Source organism: Magnolia sinica, chromosome 14 (assembly GCF_029962835.1).
Source record: "Magnolia sinica isolate HGM2019 chromosome 14, MsV1, whole genome shotgun sequence".
In the NCBI taxonomy this organism is placed as follows: domain Eukaryota; kingdom Viridiplantae; phylum Streptophyta; class Magnoliopsida; order Magnoliales; family Magnoliaceae; genus Magnolia; species Magnolia sinica.
The window spans coordinates 43381386-43397937 of NC_080586.1; the positions used below are offsets into that span (position 1 = coordinate 43381386).

Consider the following 16552-nt stretch of genomic DNA (forward strand, 5'->3'; position numbering starts at 1 on the left):
ATCTATCGTATAACCACGGCCTCCCTAAAACGATGTGACCTACATCCATAGGTAAAACATCACACCACAACATGTCTTTATATAAACCGATTTGGATGGGGACTAAACACTGCTGGGACACAGGCATAGAAGATGTGTCAACCCAAGAAACCTTGTAGGGTTGAGGGTGAGGGATGGGCTTCAAACCCAAACGAGTGACTGTGCTAGCTGAGACCACGTTGGTGCAACTATTACTATCCATGATGACTTTGCAATTTTTGTCACCACTCTTGATAAACGTGTAGAAAATTGTGCTTCTGCGCCAATCATCAATCTCTTTGGCCTGCGCTAAAGCACATCTAATTACAGCTAGTGGTGCAGTTTCTGGTTCTTCTTCTTCATAATCACTAGCACCTATCTCTGGGTGATATTCTTCAACTTCATAATCACCCATGTCATCCGCATTTTCATTTGACTTGTCTATGACTAAGGCTTTTCCGCGAGTCTTTGCCGTGCACTGGTATGCAAAATGACCTGTACCTCTGCACTCATAACATCTCAAGTGACTACCACTGCCAGGATTGGCACCAAGGACACCTTTGCCCTTATTATCTTTAGGCTTAGGCAGTGCACTAGCCTGCGCTCTAGGCTGACTTCTAATGTTAGGTTTGGTTCCCTGAAAACCAGATCTAACAGTAGAGTCTCGGGACTTAAAGCGCCTCGTGACAGGAGACTTTAAGTAAAGCTCTAACTCCTGTACAACTTGGTAAGCCTGATCCAAGTCACCCACTGCATGGTTCATAAGCTCGCGCTGCGGATCCATGTGAAGACCCACCTTGAAACGCGCCAATGTCACTACGGGATCCTCTTGAATATCACACTGCATCATATACTCCTCAAATCTTGCGATGTAATCTGCAACCGACATAGATCCTTTGCGTAATGCTTGCCATATACTCCTCAAATCTTGCGATGTAATCTGCAATCAACATAGATCCTTTGCGTAATGCTTGCCATTGATCTAGAAGCTTTTGACGGTAAGAGAGAGGAAGATATTTTTCCTTTAATAACTCCATTTCTACCCAATGCGCGACTGGGACACCTCCTGATCTCTCGATCCTACGCTCCGTATTTGTCCAAAATAATTTAGCTTGACCCACAAGTTTCATCTTTGCAAACAGCATTTGTTGGTTCTCAGACATCTCATACCATTCGAAATAATGGTCCATGTCTGCTAACCAATCAAGGAATGCTTTTGGGTGAAGACGCCCATCAAAACTAGGAGCATCTACTTTAACTCTCTTTAAGACCCTCTCATCGGCATCATAACTGTCTTGATACTCGACAGTGGGCTGCGGATATCGCGTCCCTCCACGTCCTACACCTCGGCCACGTGTTCCATGACCTCTACCACAATTTTCTACCCGTTCCTCAACTACTCCCCCTACGTGAGACTGTTCATCCCCTCCAATGTTGGAGATTTCTCTTAGGGATGCTTTTATCTGATCCATACGGGTATTCGTGTTCCTAGATTGTGCTTCAATGGCAGCCAAACGTTGGTTGATCGTGTTCATCATCTCAGTCAACTGTTCCATATTGAAAATCGGGTGTAGATCAAATCCTCTACCAGTCCGAGTGGGCATACACAATAAGACTCAACTTAGGTTTCCTAAAACACAACTCTAAGAGATTGTTTTGATACAAGACTATGGACACCGATGATCCTAACTTTTACAATGATGCAAATGTGGAAAAATTCAGATCTAGACTTTTTTTATTTTTATTTTTTATAATGCAAATCTGAAAATTTCAGATCTAAACTCTATATGCTATGTAAATCTGAAAATTTCAGATCTAAACTCTATATGCTATGCAAATACAAAAATTTCAGATCTAAACTCTGTATGCTATGCATGAAACCCTAGAAAGAAATAAAAGAAAAAATAATAATAAAATATAAAAATAAAAATCTAGACTCTTAATAACTCGATCTAAGAGGACCCAATGCAAGAACCTAGGCTTTGATACCAATAATTGATGTAGGACGACCTAATCCAACCTTAAATGAGCATGGTATTTGAAAGGGGCAGATTCATTCAATCTTAAAAAAACAAATAAAATATCAGCTTGCTTATACATCATAAACGCAAGAAAGAAATAAGGTTAATATAGCATTGATTATGGCCATCCATCACAAACGCGAAGTATTGAATCTTAAAATCTGAATTTAGTTGGATCTGGTGAAAGATAGAACTTTCGTCTTGCAATAGGTCCATCTAACGATCCAAGTGGATTTTCTAATCCAGAAAAATAGGAATTTCCTGGATTGAGAAATCTGGAAAATTCAGAAAAGAATTGGTGGTTCTTCAAATTTAGATTTGGGTGATGGGTTTTACGTGGGGATAAAATCTTTTGAGATCTAATGATTTAGATAAAAAGAAACAAGATTGGCTTCTAGATCTAAAGATTTTAGGAGAAAAGGAAGATAATAGGGTTAAAGAAAAAGAATAACTTGAGAAAAGAAAGAAGGAGAAGAAAGTAGAGGATGAGAAATCACTTCCCTGGACTAACGTCCTCTTCCAATACTGGAAGTCGAAGACGAAATCGTCAGAAGCAAAAAACTCTTTTTTTTTTTTTCCATAAACATAACATAACATAACATGCTTTAGGCTTAGGGCAACTTTTATAAATTCGTAATTACATGAAATTACTAAAATATCCCTATTAAAAAAGTTTAAAAAAAAAAGAAATTCGCACAAATTGTGCGCAAACTGTCTCAAAACTTAAATAAACTAAATGTTCCTAAATTAAATTCAAATTTAAGATGCCTGATGGGCCCCTATGATAGCGCCGTGAAGGTGACGTAATGAAGGTGGGCCATGAGGATCCAACAATCCGATCACACCATCCTCGCGATCCAACGGTCCAAATGTCTCCTTTAAATAACTTACACATGTCACGAACACATGTGTAAAGTCTTCAACCTCTAGAGACCTGACCTGTATCCGTCATCTAACCACATTGGCACGGGTAACGCACGTCTCCTGCGTTGATATACTTTGAATGGTCTGATGTCCGCATCAAGATCACTCTGGTAAGCGCTTTTGCTGCAAGCTGATAATTCAAGAATCTAGTGAATTACTCCTTTTGTATTTCTTACTTTCTTCAACCCAAAGGTGGGTTTAAATAACCACATACTACAAGACTATGTAAGGAAGCTTATTTAGAGCTTCTCTATACATGGTATTTTACACCTAACAACGCATATATACAATATTCTAGTAACTCATATACATGATATTCACATCTCCCCTCAAATTGATGTGGGATAATGAACCAACATTAGTTTGCCACGAAGAAACCTATGATGAGATGAGGTCATAGTTTTGGTAAATAAATCAGCAAGTTGCAGCTCTGATGTCACATGAGGAAGAGAAATGATTCCAGCTGTGTATTTTTCTCTCACAAAGCGGCAGTCAACTTCAATGTGTTTAGTGCGCTTGTGAAATACTGGATTCGAAGTTAACTGAATCGCACTAAGATTGTCAGCATATAATGGAGTCGCGACAGACAAATGGATCCCAAGTTTTGTCAACAATCCCCAGAACCAAGTAATTTCACTACATGCCTCTGCCTCTGCCATTGCACGGAATTCGGCTTCTGTGCTGGATCTAGATACCGTGGTTTGCTTCTTACATTTCTTACTGACCAATGATTGTCCCAAGAAAACACAATAACCAGTGGTGGACTGTCGTGAAATGGGACAACTTGCCCAATCTGCATCAGAGTAAGCAGATAATTGTAGATCATGCGATGATGGAAAGAGAAGCGCTTGGTTGAGGGTACCTCGAAGGTATCGAATAATGCGATCAATGTTGTCAAATCGCATATGCGATCGCATGCGATCGCACAATCGCATATGCCATGACATATTTTTTTTTGAATAATAAAAATTTGGAAAAAAAAAAAGAAAAGAAAAATTAAAAAAAATCCTAAAAAAAGAGGAAAAACTTTTATAATTAGTACACATGATTGGATTGGGTTATTTTACTTATTTCATTATAGTTTGAGTGTTTCATTAAGTGATATATTTAATTACTTATATTATATTATATAAATTTTAACAAAACAATCAACAAGCTACATTAAAAGATAACTAATTATTATAAACTTCGAACAAAGAAATTTTAATGATAAATGGATAACTTGAAACAACTTACTAGTTATAACTTACAACTTAATTTACAAAAAGTAAGTACAACTTATAAAATACAAAAATAAACATAATTGAAATAATTGTAGGGAGATTAGAGTAAGAGAGAGAGGTGTAAGAGAGAGAGTAAGAGATTTAGAGCTTTGGAGTAAAGAATAGTGAAAATGGAGGGGATATGAGTGCCTATTTATAGGCAAAAGTTCTCCGATTTGAAAAAATAAAAAATAAAATAAAAATTCTTCTACTCTTGGCTATTGGGAAATATGCGATCGCATATGCGATCGCATATTGGTCGCATATAAAAGTATGCCATGGCATACTTGTCAGGATCGCATATGCCATCATGGCATATGCGATTTGATCAATAGTGTGCGCATATGCGACCGCATATGCGCATACGCGATTGCATTTGACAACAATGAATGCGATGAACTGCCGTCATATGCAATGTGCAAGGTGCTTCAACAAACTGGCTAACAACATGAACTGCATATGAGATATCGGGACGAGACATAGTGAGATAGACTAATCTCCCCACCAGCTGCCTATAGGATGTAACATCGGAGAGGTCTCCATCATCTTTCCCATACTTGATATTCAATTCCAGAGGAGTCTCATGGGTCTTGTTATCTGTAAGGTTTGCTAGCTTGATCAAATCATAGGTATACTTCCGTTGACTCACGAGATAACCTTGAGTATTACGAGAAATTTCAAGACCCAAAAAATATATTAACGGCCCCATATCCTTCATATGAAATGAAGAGTGATTTTTTTTTTTTTTTTGATAGAATGAAATGAGGAGTGAAGTAATGATTTGAGATCGGCAATTCCTTGAGTATCACTTCCTATGATGAGAATATCATCAACATAGACCAATAAAGCAAGAAGACCTGAATCAGACTTGAGAATAAACAGTGAGGAGTCATATTGGCTTTGAGAATATCCCGCCGTGGTTAACACCCTATGGAATTTTTCAAACCATGCTCTTAGTGCTTGTTTGTGTCCATATAAAGCTTTAGATAGCTTGCAAACTAAGCGTGGATCCTTGGATTTGTAACCGGGAGGTTGCTTCAAGTAAACTTCTTCTTTGAGATTTCCATGGAGGAAAGCATTCTTGACATCGAGTTGATTGAGTTGCCAACCTTTAGAAGCACTTCTAGCTATCAAGGAACGGACCGTTTTTATTTTTCCCACTGGAGCAAATGACTCATCATAATCAACTCCATACTCTTGTTTATAGCCCTGGGCCACGAGTTGAGCTTTGTATCGATCTAAGCTCCCATCAGATTTTAATTTCACAGTATATACCCATTTGCTTCCTATCACTTGCTTCCCCTCAGGTAATGGAACCAATGTCCAAGTAGCATTCTCCTCGAGTGCCTGAATCTCATTATTCATGGCCTTTACCCAACACGGTTGTGTATATGCCTGAGAATAAGTAGGGACAACCAAAGAATCTAATCCAGAAAACAAGGCATGATGAGAGGCAAAAAGATCTATTCAACAGGGAGGAACAGACGAACGATTGGAAAGATGTAATTGGATCTCAGTGGAAGATGGGACAGTTACCTGCGCTATAGGAGAAGAAGACACTTGATCGGAAGTAGGAGCAGCTAAGGGAGAGGACCCAAGAGAGATACGCTTCACACGATGTTGGTAGACCTGCAAAGGAGGAGTGGGAGAAGGAAGCATAAAATGATTTTCTTCAAAAGAGGACATGAGAAATGGAAGATGGAACAATGGTAACTGAAGGAGATGCATGGACAATTTTATAGGATAGTAAAATTTCAAAGAATGTGACATGTCTAGACACATGAACATGATGAGAAAATGAATCATAACAACGATACCGTTTCTGATGCTTCCCATATCCAAGAAATACACATTTAGCTGCCCTGGGACTGAGTTTATCCCGTTCTCGTTCTGGAAGATGAACAAAAGCAATGCATCCAAATACTCGTAACCGACTATAATCTGGATCTTTATCATGAAGGAAGAACATGGGAGTCTGGTTGGCCAAAACACTGGAAGGTAATCGATTGATCAGATACACAGCTGTTGATTTTGCTTCAGCCCAAAGAAATTTCGAAACACTTGCATACTCCATCATGGTGGTTGCTACCTCAGTAATGTGCCGACTCTTTCGTTCTGCTACTCCATTTTTCTCCGGTGTGCGAGGACACGTTCATTGATGTATAGTTCCATTTGAACTTAGAAAGTCTTAAACTCGGAAGACATATATTCTCCCGCAGAGTCAGACCGTAGAACTTTAATTTTCTTTGCAAATTGGGTCTCCACATATGATGAAAATTGTCTGTAATATGAAAATGCTTTAGACTCGTGTTTCATGAAATAAATCCAAGTGTCTTGAAAAGTCATCCACAAAGATGATGTAATATAATGAACCACCAGGAGCCATGATGGGAGATGGACCCTAAACATCAGTATGAACGAGATCAAACAGATTCTGAGTACGAGTGTTACTCAATGAAAAGGGCAATTCAGTAGATTTACACACTTTGCAACTAACACAGTTCATATCAATGGAAATGGGACTAATATTGATTTCATTATTCAAAAGACCAGATCTAAATAGAAAAGCATGTTTTTAGAATTTGGATGCCCTAAACGACTATGTCAAAGTTTCCAGCATTTATTATCAAAAGAAATAACATGAGAAGATGGAAAACAAAACCAAACAGTTATTCTCCAGTAGTTGAGCAACCAAAATCAAGTTGGCAGATAATTTAGGAACATAAAACACTTTGCGAAGGAAGAAATTGCGAGATGATGAAGGTGAGACTTTCAAGGACCCGATATGAGAGATAGGTAAATGATTCCCAGCCACAGTGCAGATGGAACCCACTCCCTTATATGGAACACAATCAGTTAGACAAGAAAGATCCTCAGTCATATGATTAGATGCCCCTGAGTCAATATACCAAAGATTTCTAGGATCAATATTACCTATCGAACCTGAAGAACCCATCGCTTGAAGGATTTGCTGAATTTGTTTTGGGGAAAGTAGATTAGGCTGCACCGATGGGGCCATAGATGATGAGTCGGGCTTCTCGGTAGAGGAAGCCAGAAATGCTCGTCCACGTCGCTGGTAGTGAGAAGGTAGAGGAGGGCGAGTCGGGCAATTGGCTATATCATGTCCTTCTTGTTTGCAGTATCTACAAAATAGAGAACTTGGTCCAGAGGAATTCATATTCGCTTTCTTGTTGGGACAACGAGCAACCACATGACCAAATCCATTACACTCTAAACATTTAACTTTCAACATGTCTCGTGGCTTTCCTGAAAAATTGCGAGTAATGAAGGTAGCATCAGGATCAACCTCTCTCATGGAAGCAAGGGTTTTTAAACGTGTTTCTTCTGCAATCAAATCAGATAGAGTTGCCTTAAGAGATGGAAGTTGAGGCCGGTTCATCAGAGCGGCTCGATTTGGTTCAAACTCCGAACGGAGTTTATACCGAAATTGCATCAATTTACTTGTGTCGCGAAGTATCTTTACTGTCTCAACCGCCGCAGCGGGAATAACTGGATCCATAAGTTGAATCTCATGCCAAAGGGATGTAAGTTTAGAATAGAAATCTTGTATACTTAGAGCTCCTTGTTCTAATTTTGACAGCTCATACTCTACTTGATAGCGACGGGCATGATTCGATTGTTGATAACTCATTTTTAAGTAAACACATATTTCAGATGCAGTCTCGAAGGACGTGAGGTTAATTGCAATGTTGCTCTCAACACTGTTAAGGATCCATGTGACCACCTTCGAATTATTTGTGGTCCAAGATAGTTCTTTTTCATCATTTGGTTTGCCCATCGAACCATCCACATGGCCGTAGAGGCTCTTTCCTACTAAAAAAATGCTTGAATTGAAACTGCCACAGGGAAATTTTTTTCCCATCTAACCTAACATGGATAGTTTCGATCTTATCGGAGGGATTCATGGATGCCATAAGAAAGAAAAACCACGAAGAAGAAATGTACCATTGATTTCTGGGCAAGCAGGACCGGATCTGATGAGCAGGACCAAATTGTCGATGGAGAGTAGGGCCAAATCTGATGCGGATCTGGAGGTTTTCGGGGTCGTGTGGCAGGTATGGGCCACGGGATCTGGAGATGGCAGAGACTGGTAGCAACGACCGCTGGATCTGGAGATGGTAGAGTTTGGCCGCCGGATCTGGAGATGGGTTTTGATAGCGAGCATGCTGACAGAGCTTTGGGACAGAGCACGCTGATAGAGCACGATGGAGGAGATGGCAGCAATTAGAACAAAACAGAGCTTTGGGATAACGTGCTCTGTTTTTAGGCAACAATCGATTTGGGGCAGATGGTTGCAGAGATTTGGGATCTGATGAAGATCGGTAGAGATGTTAGCAACGAGAGGAGATCTCTAGACTTGCTGCTGCGATGAGGACTGCGATGGCAGAGGACTGAAGGATCGATGCTCAAAGTTGCAGCTTTGATACCATGATGATTCAAGAATCTAGTGAATTACTCCTTTTGTATTTCTTACTTTCTTCAACCTAAAGGTGGGTTTAAATAACCACACTACAAGACTACAAGGAAGCTTATTTAGAGCTTCTCTATACATGATATTTTATAGCTAACAACCCATATATACAATATTCTAGTAACTCATATACATGATATTCACACTAGCTCCATGAGGAGCCTTGTGGCTTTTGCCGTATGGGGGAAGCCACTGTGCTTAGGGTCTTGGGTTTTGGGAAGCGGTAGGCATAAACCTTCTTTCATTCAAAACTTTGGTTCACTTGATAGAATTTCCTGACGGCTGAAGATGTAATCATGACCAGCGTTTGAGTTGTCGGTATCGTTACAAGTTTCGCTGGCCAGGGATAAAGATATAATATCGTTATCGCCGATAATATCGCCGATAACCGGAAATTCGGAGAAAAATATGATAACAGTGAAATTTTTTCATGAAACTTCAAGACATGCCTAAATACACATATTTGTATATTTAGAAATTAAAAATTTGTAAAAAAATGCATTAAATAATAAATTTTCATTTAATGGGGCCTAAAAAAGCATACATTTCCATAAGAAATTACTCTAATAATAACCAAAATAAATTTATCTTAAGTTTCAAGTTGACCACACCATATGAAACAGTGGTAATAATAATTTCCACCATTGAAATCTTCATAGGGCCCAGTGATGTTTATTTGTCATCCAAACTGTTCATAAGATCACAGGGACATGGTTGAATTAAAAAAAGGAAATATCATGTTGATACAAAACTTTTGTGGCCCCCAATAATTTTTCAATGGTAAACATTCAATTCACACAGTTTCATGTGGTGTGGTCCACCCAAGCTTTGGATATGCTTCATTTTTTGGCTTGTGCCTTAAAATCATCTAATAAAATGGATGGACTGAGTTGGATCAAATACACAATTACTATGGGCCTATATTTTACTCAGTGTGCAATTCACTTCGTTCCGGCGCAGTCCGGAGCGAATTGGCAGGTGCACCTCGTACCAGCTATTGACATCAGCAAGTGATATGGGTCTGATCATGAGGTGTGTGTTATATCCAAACCGTTAATCCATTTGAAGAGCTCGCCTTAAGCCTTTAGACGAAAAATAAGACAAATAACTATGAAGTGGACCACACTGCAAAAACGAGTGGGGGATTGAACGTCTACCATTGAAATTCTTTTTGAGGTCACAAAAGTTTTGGATCAGTATGAAAATTGTTTTTCCACTTCATTCAGATGTTTGTATTTTTACGAACAGATTGGATGCAAAATAAACGTTATAGTGGGCCCTACAAATTGTTTAACGGTAAAAATCATTATCTCTGCTGCTATCTATGGTGCGGTCCATATAATCTTTGGATATGATTCATTTTTTGGATAATGCTCTAAAATGAACTCTAAAAACAGATTAACGGTGTAGATATATTAAATACATCACTGTGGGGCCAACGTAACTTTGATCTCCTTTGAACCGTTCGTACAACTCGAACACGAGGAGCGTCAGCGCTGGTCTTCGCACGACACGTACCTACAGCAGCTATATAGCTGGTGTGAGGTACAGTAGCCCATCCGCTTCTGATGGAACCCTAACTGTGGGGCCCATTATGAACTATGTACCTTACATCTGCACCGTCCATTATATATGAAGGCTTGTTTTAGTGTGTGATATAAAAAATGAACCAGATTCAAATCTTCAATGGACCACACCACAAGAAACTTTGTGAATTGAACGCATATCATTAAAAACTTCTTGGTGGCCACAGAAATTTTGAATCAAGCTGATATTTATTTTAACCCTTCATCCATGCCTTTTTATATTTAAAAAAAGGTTTGATGACAAATAAACATCACTGTGGGGCCTAAGAAGGTTTCAACGGTGATAATCATTATTCTTATTGTTTCTTGTGGTGTGGTCCACTGGAGCTGTGGATATGCTTTAATTTTTGGATTTACCCCTAAAATAAACTAGAAAAATGAATGGATGGCGTGGATAAATCATATACATTCACGGTGGGCCCAGAAAGTTTACTCAGTACGCTGAAGCGCACCGTGCGCCTGTTTGCTTCCGCTGAAGCATAAAAGCAAAAAAAAAAAAAAAAAAAAATCAAAAGAAAAAAAAAAGGGTTTCGTCTGCGAAGAAGGTTTTCCAGCGAAGAAGGGCGATTTTCGACGAGGTTTCAAGCAATCTCCCTAAATCTCTGATTTTTCGCCAAAATCTCTGATTTTTCGCCGAAATCATGTGTCTGCGAGTCACACGAGACGAGCGCTGTCGATTGCTGCCCATGAAATTCTTTGCTTCCGAGTTCCGATCAACCATAAACCAGGTATTACCGAAATCAAAGATTTAATTTTCCATTTTTACCTATTTTGTCGGAAAAAATCAAAGATTATCGAAGATATCGCCGATAATCCAGAGAGAAACGAAAAATGGGGGTTTCGGTGTCGCTAGACTAGCGACACCGATATTATCGGCGATATTATCGACATTTCGTCGACAATGCGAACACTGATCATGACAGAGGTTTCTGTCCTGGTGTGATTTTCATACTAAAAAGGACATCCCCAAAACAAATTGTGCAGGGTGTAACTTATCATAGTTCTTACCATATTAAGGAGGGTGTTATTCCATCACTTTGCGACATTATTTTGTTTTGGAGTGTATGGTGCTCTTCAGCAGGCGAGAATTCCATGATCTTCAAAATAATCCTCTAAAGCTCCAAAGAGATACCTTGATCCGTGTTTAAAATCTTGGCTCACGACCAACATGCTTCTTATTTTCAGTCTGAAACCTTATGGATTTCTCAATGCCCCATACTTGTTTTGCAACAATTATATGAAGCTGTTTCTAGAATTATAATCAATGAAGCTTATGAAGTATCCATAACTTTACATTAAAAGGTTTGCCCAAATAAGAAATGTAGAGATGATTCATAGGTTGGATAGGATTCTATACTGAGATTTGATAGGAGCCATCTTTTATCAATCATTGAATTCTTTTCACATTTATATGACCGAGACAGAGATGTTATCAAGAATGGGATTCAAAACTGAGGGATGTCTTTTTAGAAGGATTTCCAATGGAAGTTGAAGCACCCATAAAAAAGACATTGGCATAATGACTAAATTAGCATCCGAGGATATTTTAATAGATAATAAATATAACCATCAGCCAATTTTTAAGAAGTTCCAAATGATTTCGTAAACTTAATAGTTACTCTTAAAAAACATATTTAGAAGTATAACCATTTCAATTAAGTTTAGACACAAAAAACAAATTTCTCCTCACTTCTGGAGAATAAAGACAAATTTTAAAGCAAAATATCATCCATCCTCAAACATCAATTTGCATCTTCTCATAGCCATATGTACTGCTTTGCATTACTTAGCTTCCTAATTCTCTTGGACCCCCCAAATGAATTGCATTCGTGTACTGTGGCCCCATAATCCTTGTCCTGGGAGTTAAGAGGGACCAACCATCAACACGCATGTCCAAGTTATGTAGGCCAGATTGCTTTCAGAGTCATGCTATTCCTCCAAAGGACTGATAAGGGCCCTTTTGGGATTATAAACGAAAATTCATGAAGTTTTTCCTCCTATCTTCTTCTTCTTTTTTTTTTTTTTTTTTTTTTTTTTTTTTTTTTGTCTATGTGCTCATTTTGGATTAATGTGAAATATTTGTAGAAAATTATTTTAGAACCAAAATAGTAAGGGCTCCTGCCTTGGAATGTTATCATTAAGCTTTCTTAAAAGAACCAATTGAGTGACATCTATTCACATTAGAGTCGTATCCATATGTAAATACTAGTGCTTGAATCATCTTATTTAATGGATGTTTCCGTTTAATTTCCCATCTTTGTTGTAATTTATTATTCAACCTGACTGTTCTTCAATATCCAACAGAAACACATTTGAGCATGGATGATTTTGAAGGAGATGATGACATATGTTCTTGCTTCCCATGCCCGTTTTGTTACGTGGATATTGAAGTTCCTGTCCTCCGTATCCATCTACAGGAAGAGCATTGCTTTGATGTAAAAAATGCGGTATGTAAATTGTTTAGTGTTTCTTTCTTCTTCTTTTTTTCCCCTAGTTATCTTGACTCATGGAAAAACAGTTTTTGATAAATTGCCGAATTCTGGCCCGGGAAAGATGCACCCATTCATTCGATCATATAATCTAACCACTTTCTATAATGAAATTAAGTAGCAAAAGAAACTTCCCCATTATACATCTATAAACTTTCATTAGATCATACTTGAAAAAAAAAAGTTTGTTTCTTAGGGTAATTTGCATGTATGGAAGTGGAAATCCAGATGGAAGATCTCTTCCCTAGAACACTCTTTTTTTTTTTCCCTTGGGTGATAACTCTTGGCTTCCATGGAAGATAAAAGAACCCATAAGAAAAAATCCATTAAAAAACCTAGAAAACTATTAAGAATCATAAATTAAAATTTTAATACAAAAATCCCATAAAAAACAGGGGGGGGGGGGAGGGTGGGAATCTTCCTTAGAAGATGACATCCACAACTTCCACACGCAGACTTAAAACACCAAATCCCACCATAGATGACTACAACATGCATACTTGATTGTCAAATCTGGCCATAGATGCTCAATGGTTGGTGTAGCTAACGAACAAGAATCGTCAACTGTACGCTGTTATATCAAACCTAGGACTAAATCATGCCCAAAGACACCCAATCCAATAATAGAGATTCCACTTGATAAGAAAGGAAAAACAATGCAATAACCAGAGGATTATCGAAGCTCTCACCAATTTTGATGGCCTGGATTATACTCCCCACTTGTCAAAACATGCACTTGCACACAATGTTCGTAATGTTGATACTATCGGCATCACATTCTAGCGATAAGAAACCATCCGAAAGATATTTAGGGGGAAAAAAATCAAGAAATAGTTGGTATTGATCGATATATCGCTAAATATCGGCCGATATTCCTACATATCGCACAATATCACTAAAAATCATGCGATATTATAACTTTTATCGTGATTTTTTCGCCGATAATATTGTACAACATCTACCCAGTCATGGGGCTACTCAGTGTTCGAAATATCGGTATCGCACTATGTATCACACCCTTGGGATACAGATATGTATCAGTTATCGCACGAGATATATTATTTGTATCGCATAATTTATCACACTTTTTGGGAAACGAGGGGAAACATTGGGAAAATGGTTGAATTTTTCAATGAAACTTCAAGGATTATTAAAACGATCTTAATAGACACTTTTAAATCATAACATCTCAAAAAAAGGTGCACATAATAAGTTTCCTTTGTATTGGGTACTAACCTATGCGATGTTTAACTGAACTAATGCAACTATATTTAAATTGAATGCATGACATTTATAAATGTATCAAAGACATGTATGAAAACACAACCAATTCATTGAAAAGCAAAAAAGTAAAAATTGAGAAATATACATATCAATGATGTGGATTGATTGTGGCTTAGACCCACATAGAGTTGCACGGTGGCTCGTAATCATCGTCTTCATCTCGACGGGGCTGGGAATAGTACTGCTCCACAAATCGACAATATTGTACTCAGGTCATAGTAAGGTGGTACCAATTAAGATATTCCTTGACATAATGTTAGTACACATCCTCTCCGAACTCAATTAATACGCCCATCAGTGGGTACTGCAAAATCGTCACAGTCTGTGGCTAATATGGATCTGGGAAGGGCACATATGAAGCTCCTTGGTATCCATATTTCCGGCCATATCCATAATGTAGCTCATATCCCTACCCATATGCAAAAGTGAACTCCTTACCATAGTTGAAAAACGTGCCGTAACTGCTGGAGTCACTGCGTATCCACTAGGTTCCTATCCATACCCATACTGTGGCATAGAACTTGAGCTACTTTCCTGTGTTTGTGATCCATATCCATGTTGTGGCCTGTAACTCGAGCTCCCCTCCCTCTTTTGTGATCCAAATTTAGAGCCACCCCGCTTGTCACGAACGCCTGTGTCTCTCATGCATTTTACCAGCAGCTCAAAATCTAATATGAAAGCTTTTAAGTCGACTTTTTCTTCAGTAAGCTTTGACGCTCGTATGTCTTATTGCAGATAAGATGGGGTCGTGGTTCTCCTGGACGAGAACCATGGTTAGGGTCCTGCATGGTATGATCGAAATCCTCCTCTCCAGTGAAATGGCTAACAGTCCTTTAATCCTGACTCCCACCCTCGCCACCACCATCCTTGTCGCCATCAGCACCATCATCGTTACTGTCATCAGAGTTATCATCACCCTTATCGTTGTCATCACCATCACTAGACCCATCCCCCACATCACTCTCTAACTTAGTCTCAGTGTCAGACAATGTCTCCCCGCCACGTGTCCCGCGTGATAGTGACTGTCGCAGGCTACCCTCTGAATTCCTTGTCAATGGTTCGAATGCCGCATCAAGAGACTTCTGCTGCTCCACATGTGCGTCAACACAAATCCCTTGTGTCACTGTCTCCGCCGCAACATGTGGCTCTGGTCGCCCATTCGAGGTATCCAAGTCATTTGGTCTAACTCACTGGTAAACCAGGTCTACCTCATCCTCAACATATACATGATGTCCGACCGTCATCAGCTCCATTGGGTCTTCCTGCGCTTTTCTTCTTCCTTTTGCATGGAGCAGCCTCTCTCGTAACTTCATATTGTAGTGACAATACACTAGTTTTTGAAGCCTCTCATACCTTAGTCTATTGCGCTTATTTGTGGGGATGAGGGAGAATGTATTCCAATTCCTTTCATAGGGTGACGAGAATATCGTTTGTGCAAGCACATGACAACCAATCGTTGTAAAACCTCGCAGTCAGTCCCGTACATGGACCACCATTCGCCTGCGTATCGTAAAATTCTTTCATTAGTTTTAGATTTTCCAAAATAATATGAAATTTAAGTTTACCATAGTAACTCACATGCCATCATGGTGTTCCTTGACTTCACCGCAGGGGGCACCCAAACATTCCTACTGCGTCGTGGAATCTAACAATTTGTTGATGCCGTATAATAACCATGTCAAGTGTGGAATGGTTGAGATGAAGATAAGGTGAATGTAAGTGCAGAACATATTTACTTCACTACCGAAGGTACCTTTCCCTGTATAGTTGGGGAATAAGTGATTGTACACCTCATGTACTGCCCTCTTTAATGTATTGTCTTCGTAGAGATTCTGGCTGTAGTGGTATCTGAGATTCAGGAAATACACTAAAAACCAACATCTACACATCAGTATAGCCGTCGTCTATTATTGCATATGGAAAAAAAATATATATCATATAAGTACTTACCGGCCTGATGTAGTGGGTGGGAAAGCGTCATTTCCCAACGGTCGTTTATTATTGCATGCACCCACTTATATGCATTGGTAGCTTTAACCTTAATGGCCTTTTTCATCAGCTATATGGACGGATACAATGACCCCATCGACGAATTTGTCTCATTATCCACTATCCTCAATACCACATAAATGGGCTCTAAAATACCCACTACACTACACATGCGATCCCAAAATGTATTTGTTAGCACCAGCTCCTCAATTCTCTATGTTACTCTCTTCACCCTTTTTCCATTCTTTGTAATCATTAGAAGCGAAAAGCTCTCTTAACCCATGTTTGTATCTGAGGAAGCTACTTAAGGTGATAAAATTTGTGGCGAACTGCGTCACCTCAAGGCAAATTATATTCCCACCACACCTCTTGCGCATCACAGTTAATAACCAGGTGTGGTTGTATATGAAGTTTGTGATGAGCCGTGTGTCACTAATAACGATCTTCACCAACGGCCCATCCCCGATCGCCTCCAGCGTGAGATCGA

The 16552-nt window shown here is 39.0% G+C and overlaps 1 protein-coding gene across 1 annotated transcript in view; it reads left to right on the forward strand.

Annotated features, from left to right (window-relative positions):
* Positions 1 to 16552, forward strand: part of LOC131225108 (protein DEHYDRATION-INDUCED 19 homolog 6-like) — a 64675-nt gene that overhangs the window by 16555 nt on the left and 31568 nt on the right. Inside the window, exon 2 of the mRNA XM_058220535.1 lies at positions 12608 to 12750. Coding sequence (XP_058076518.1) covers positions 12608 to 12750 — 143 coding nt within the window. The remainder of the gene's footprint in view (positions 1 to 12607; positions 12751 to 16552) is intronic.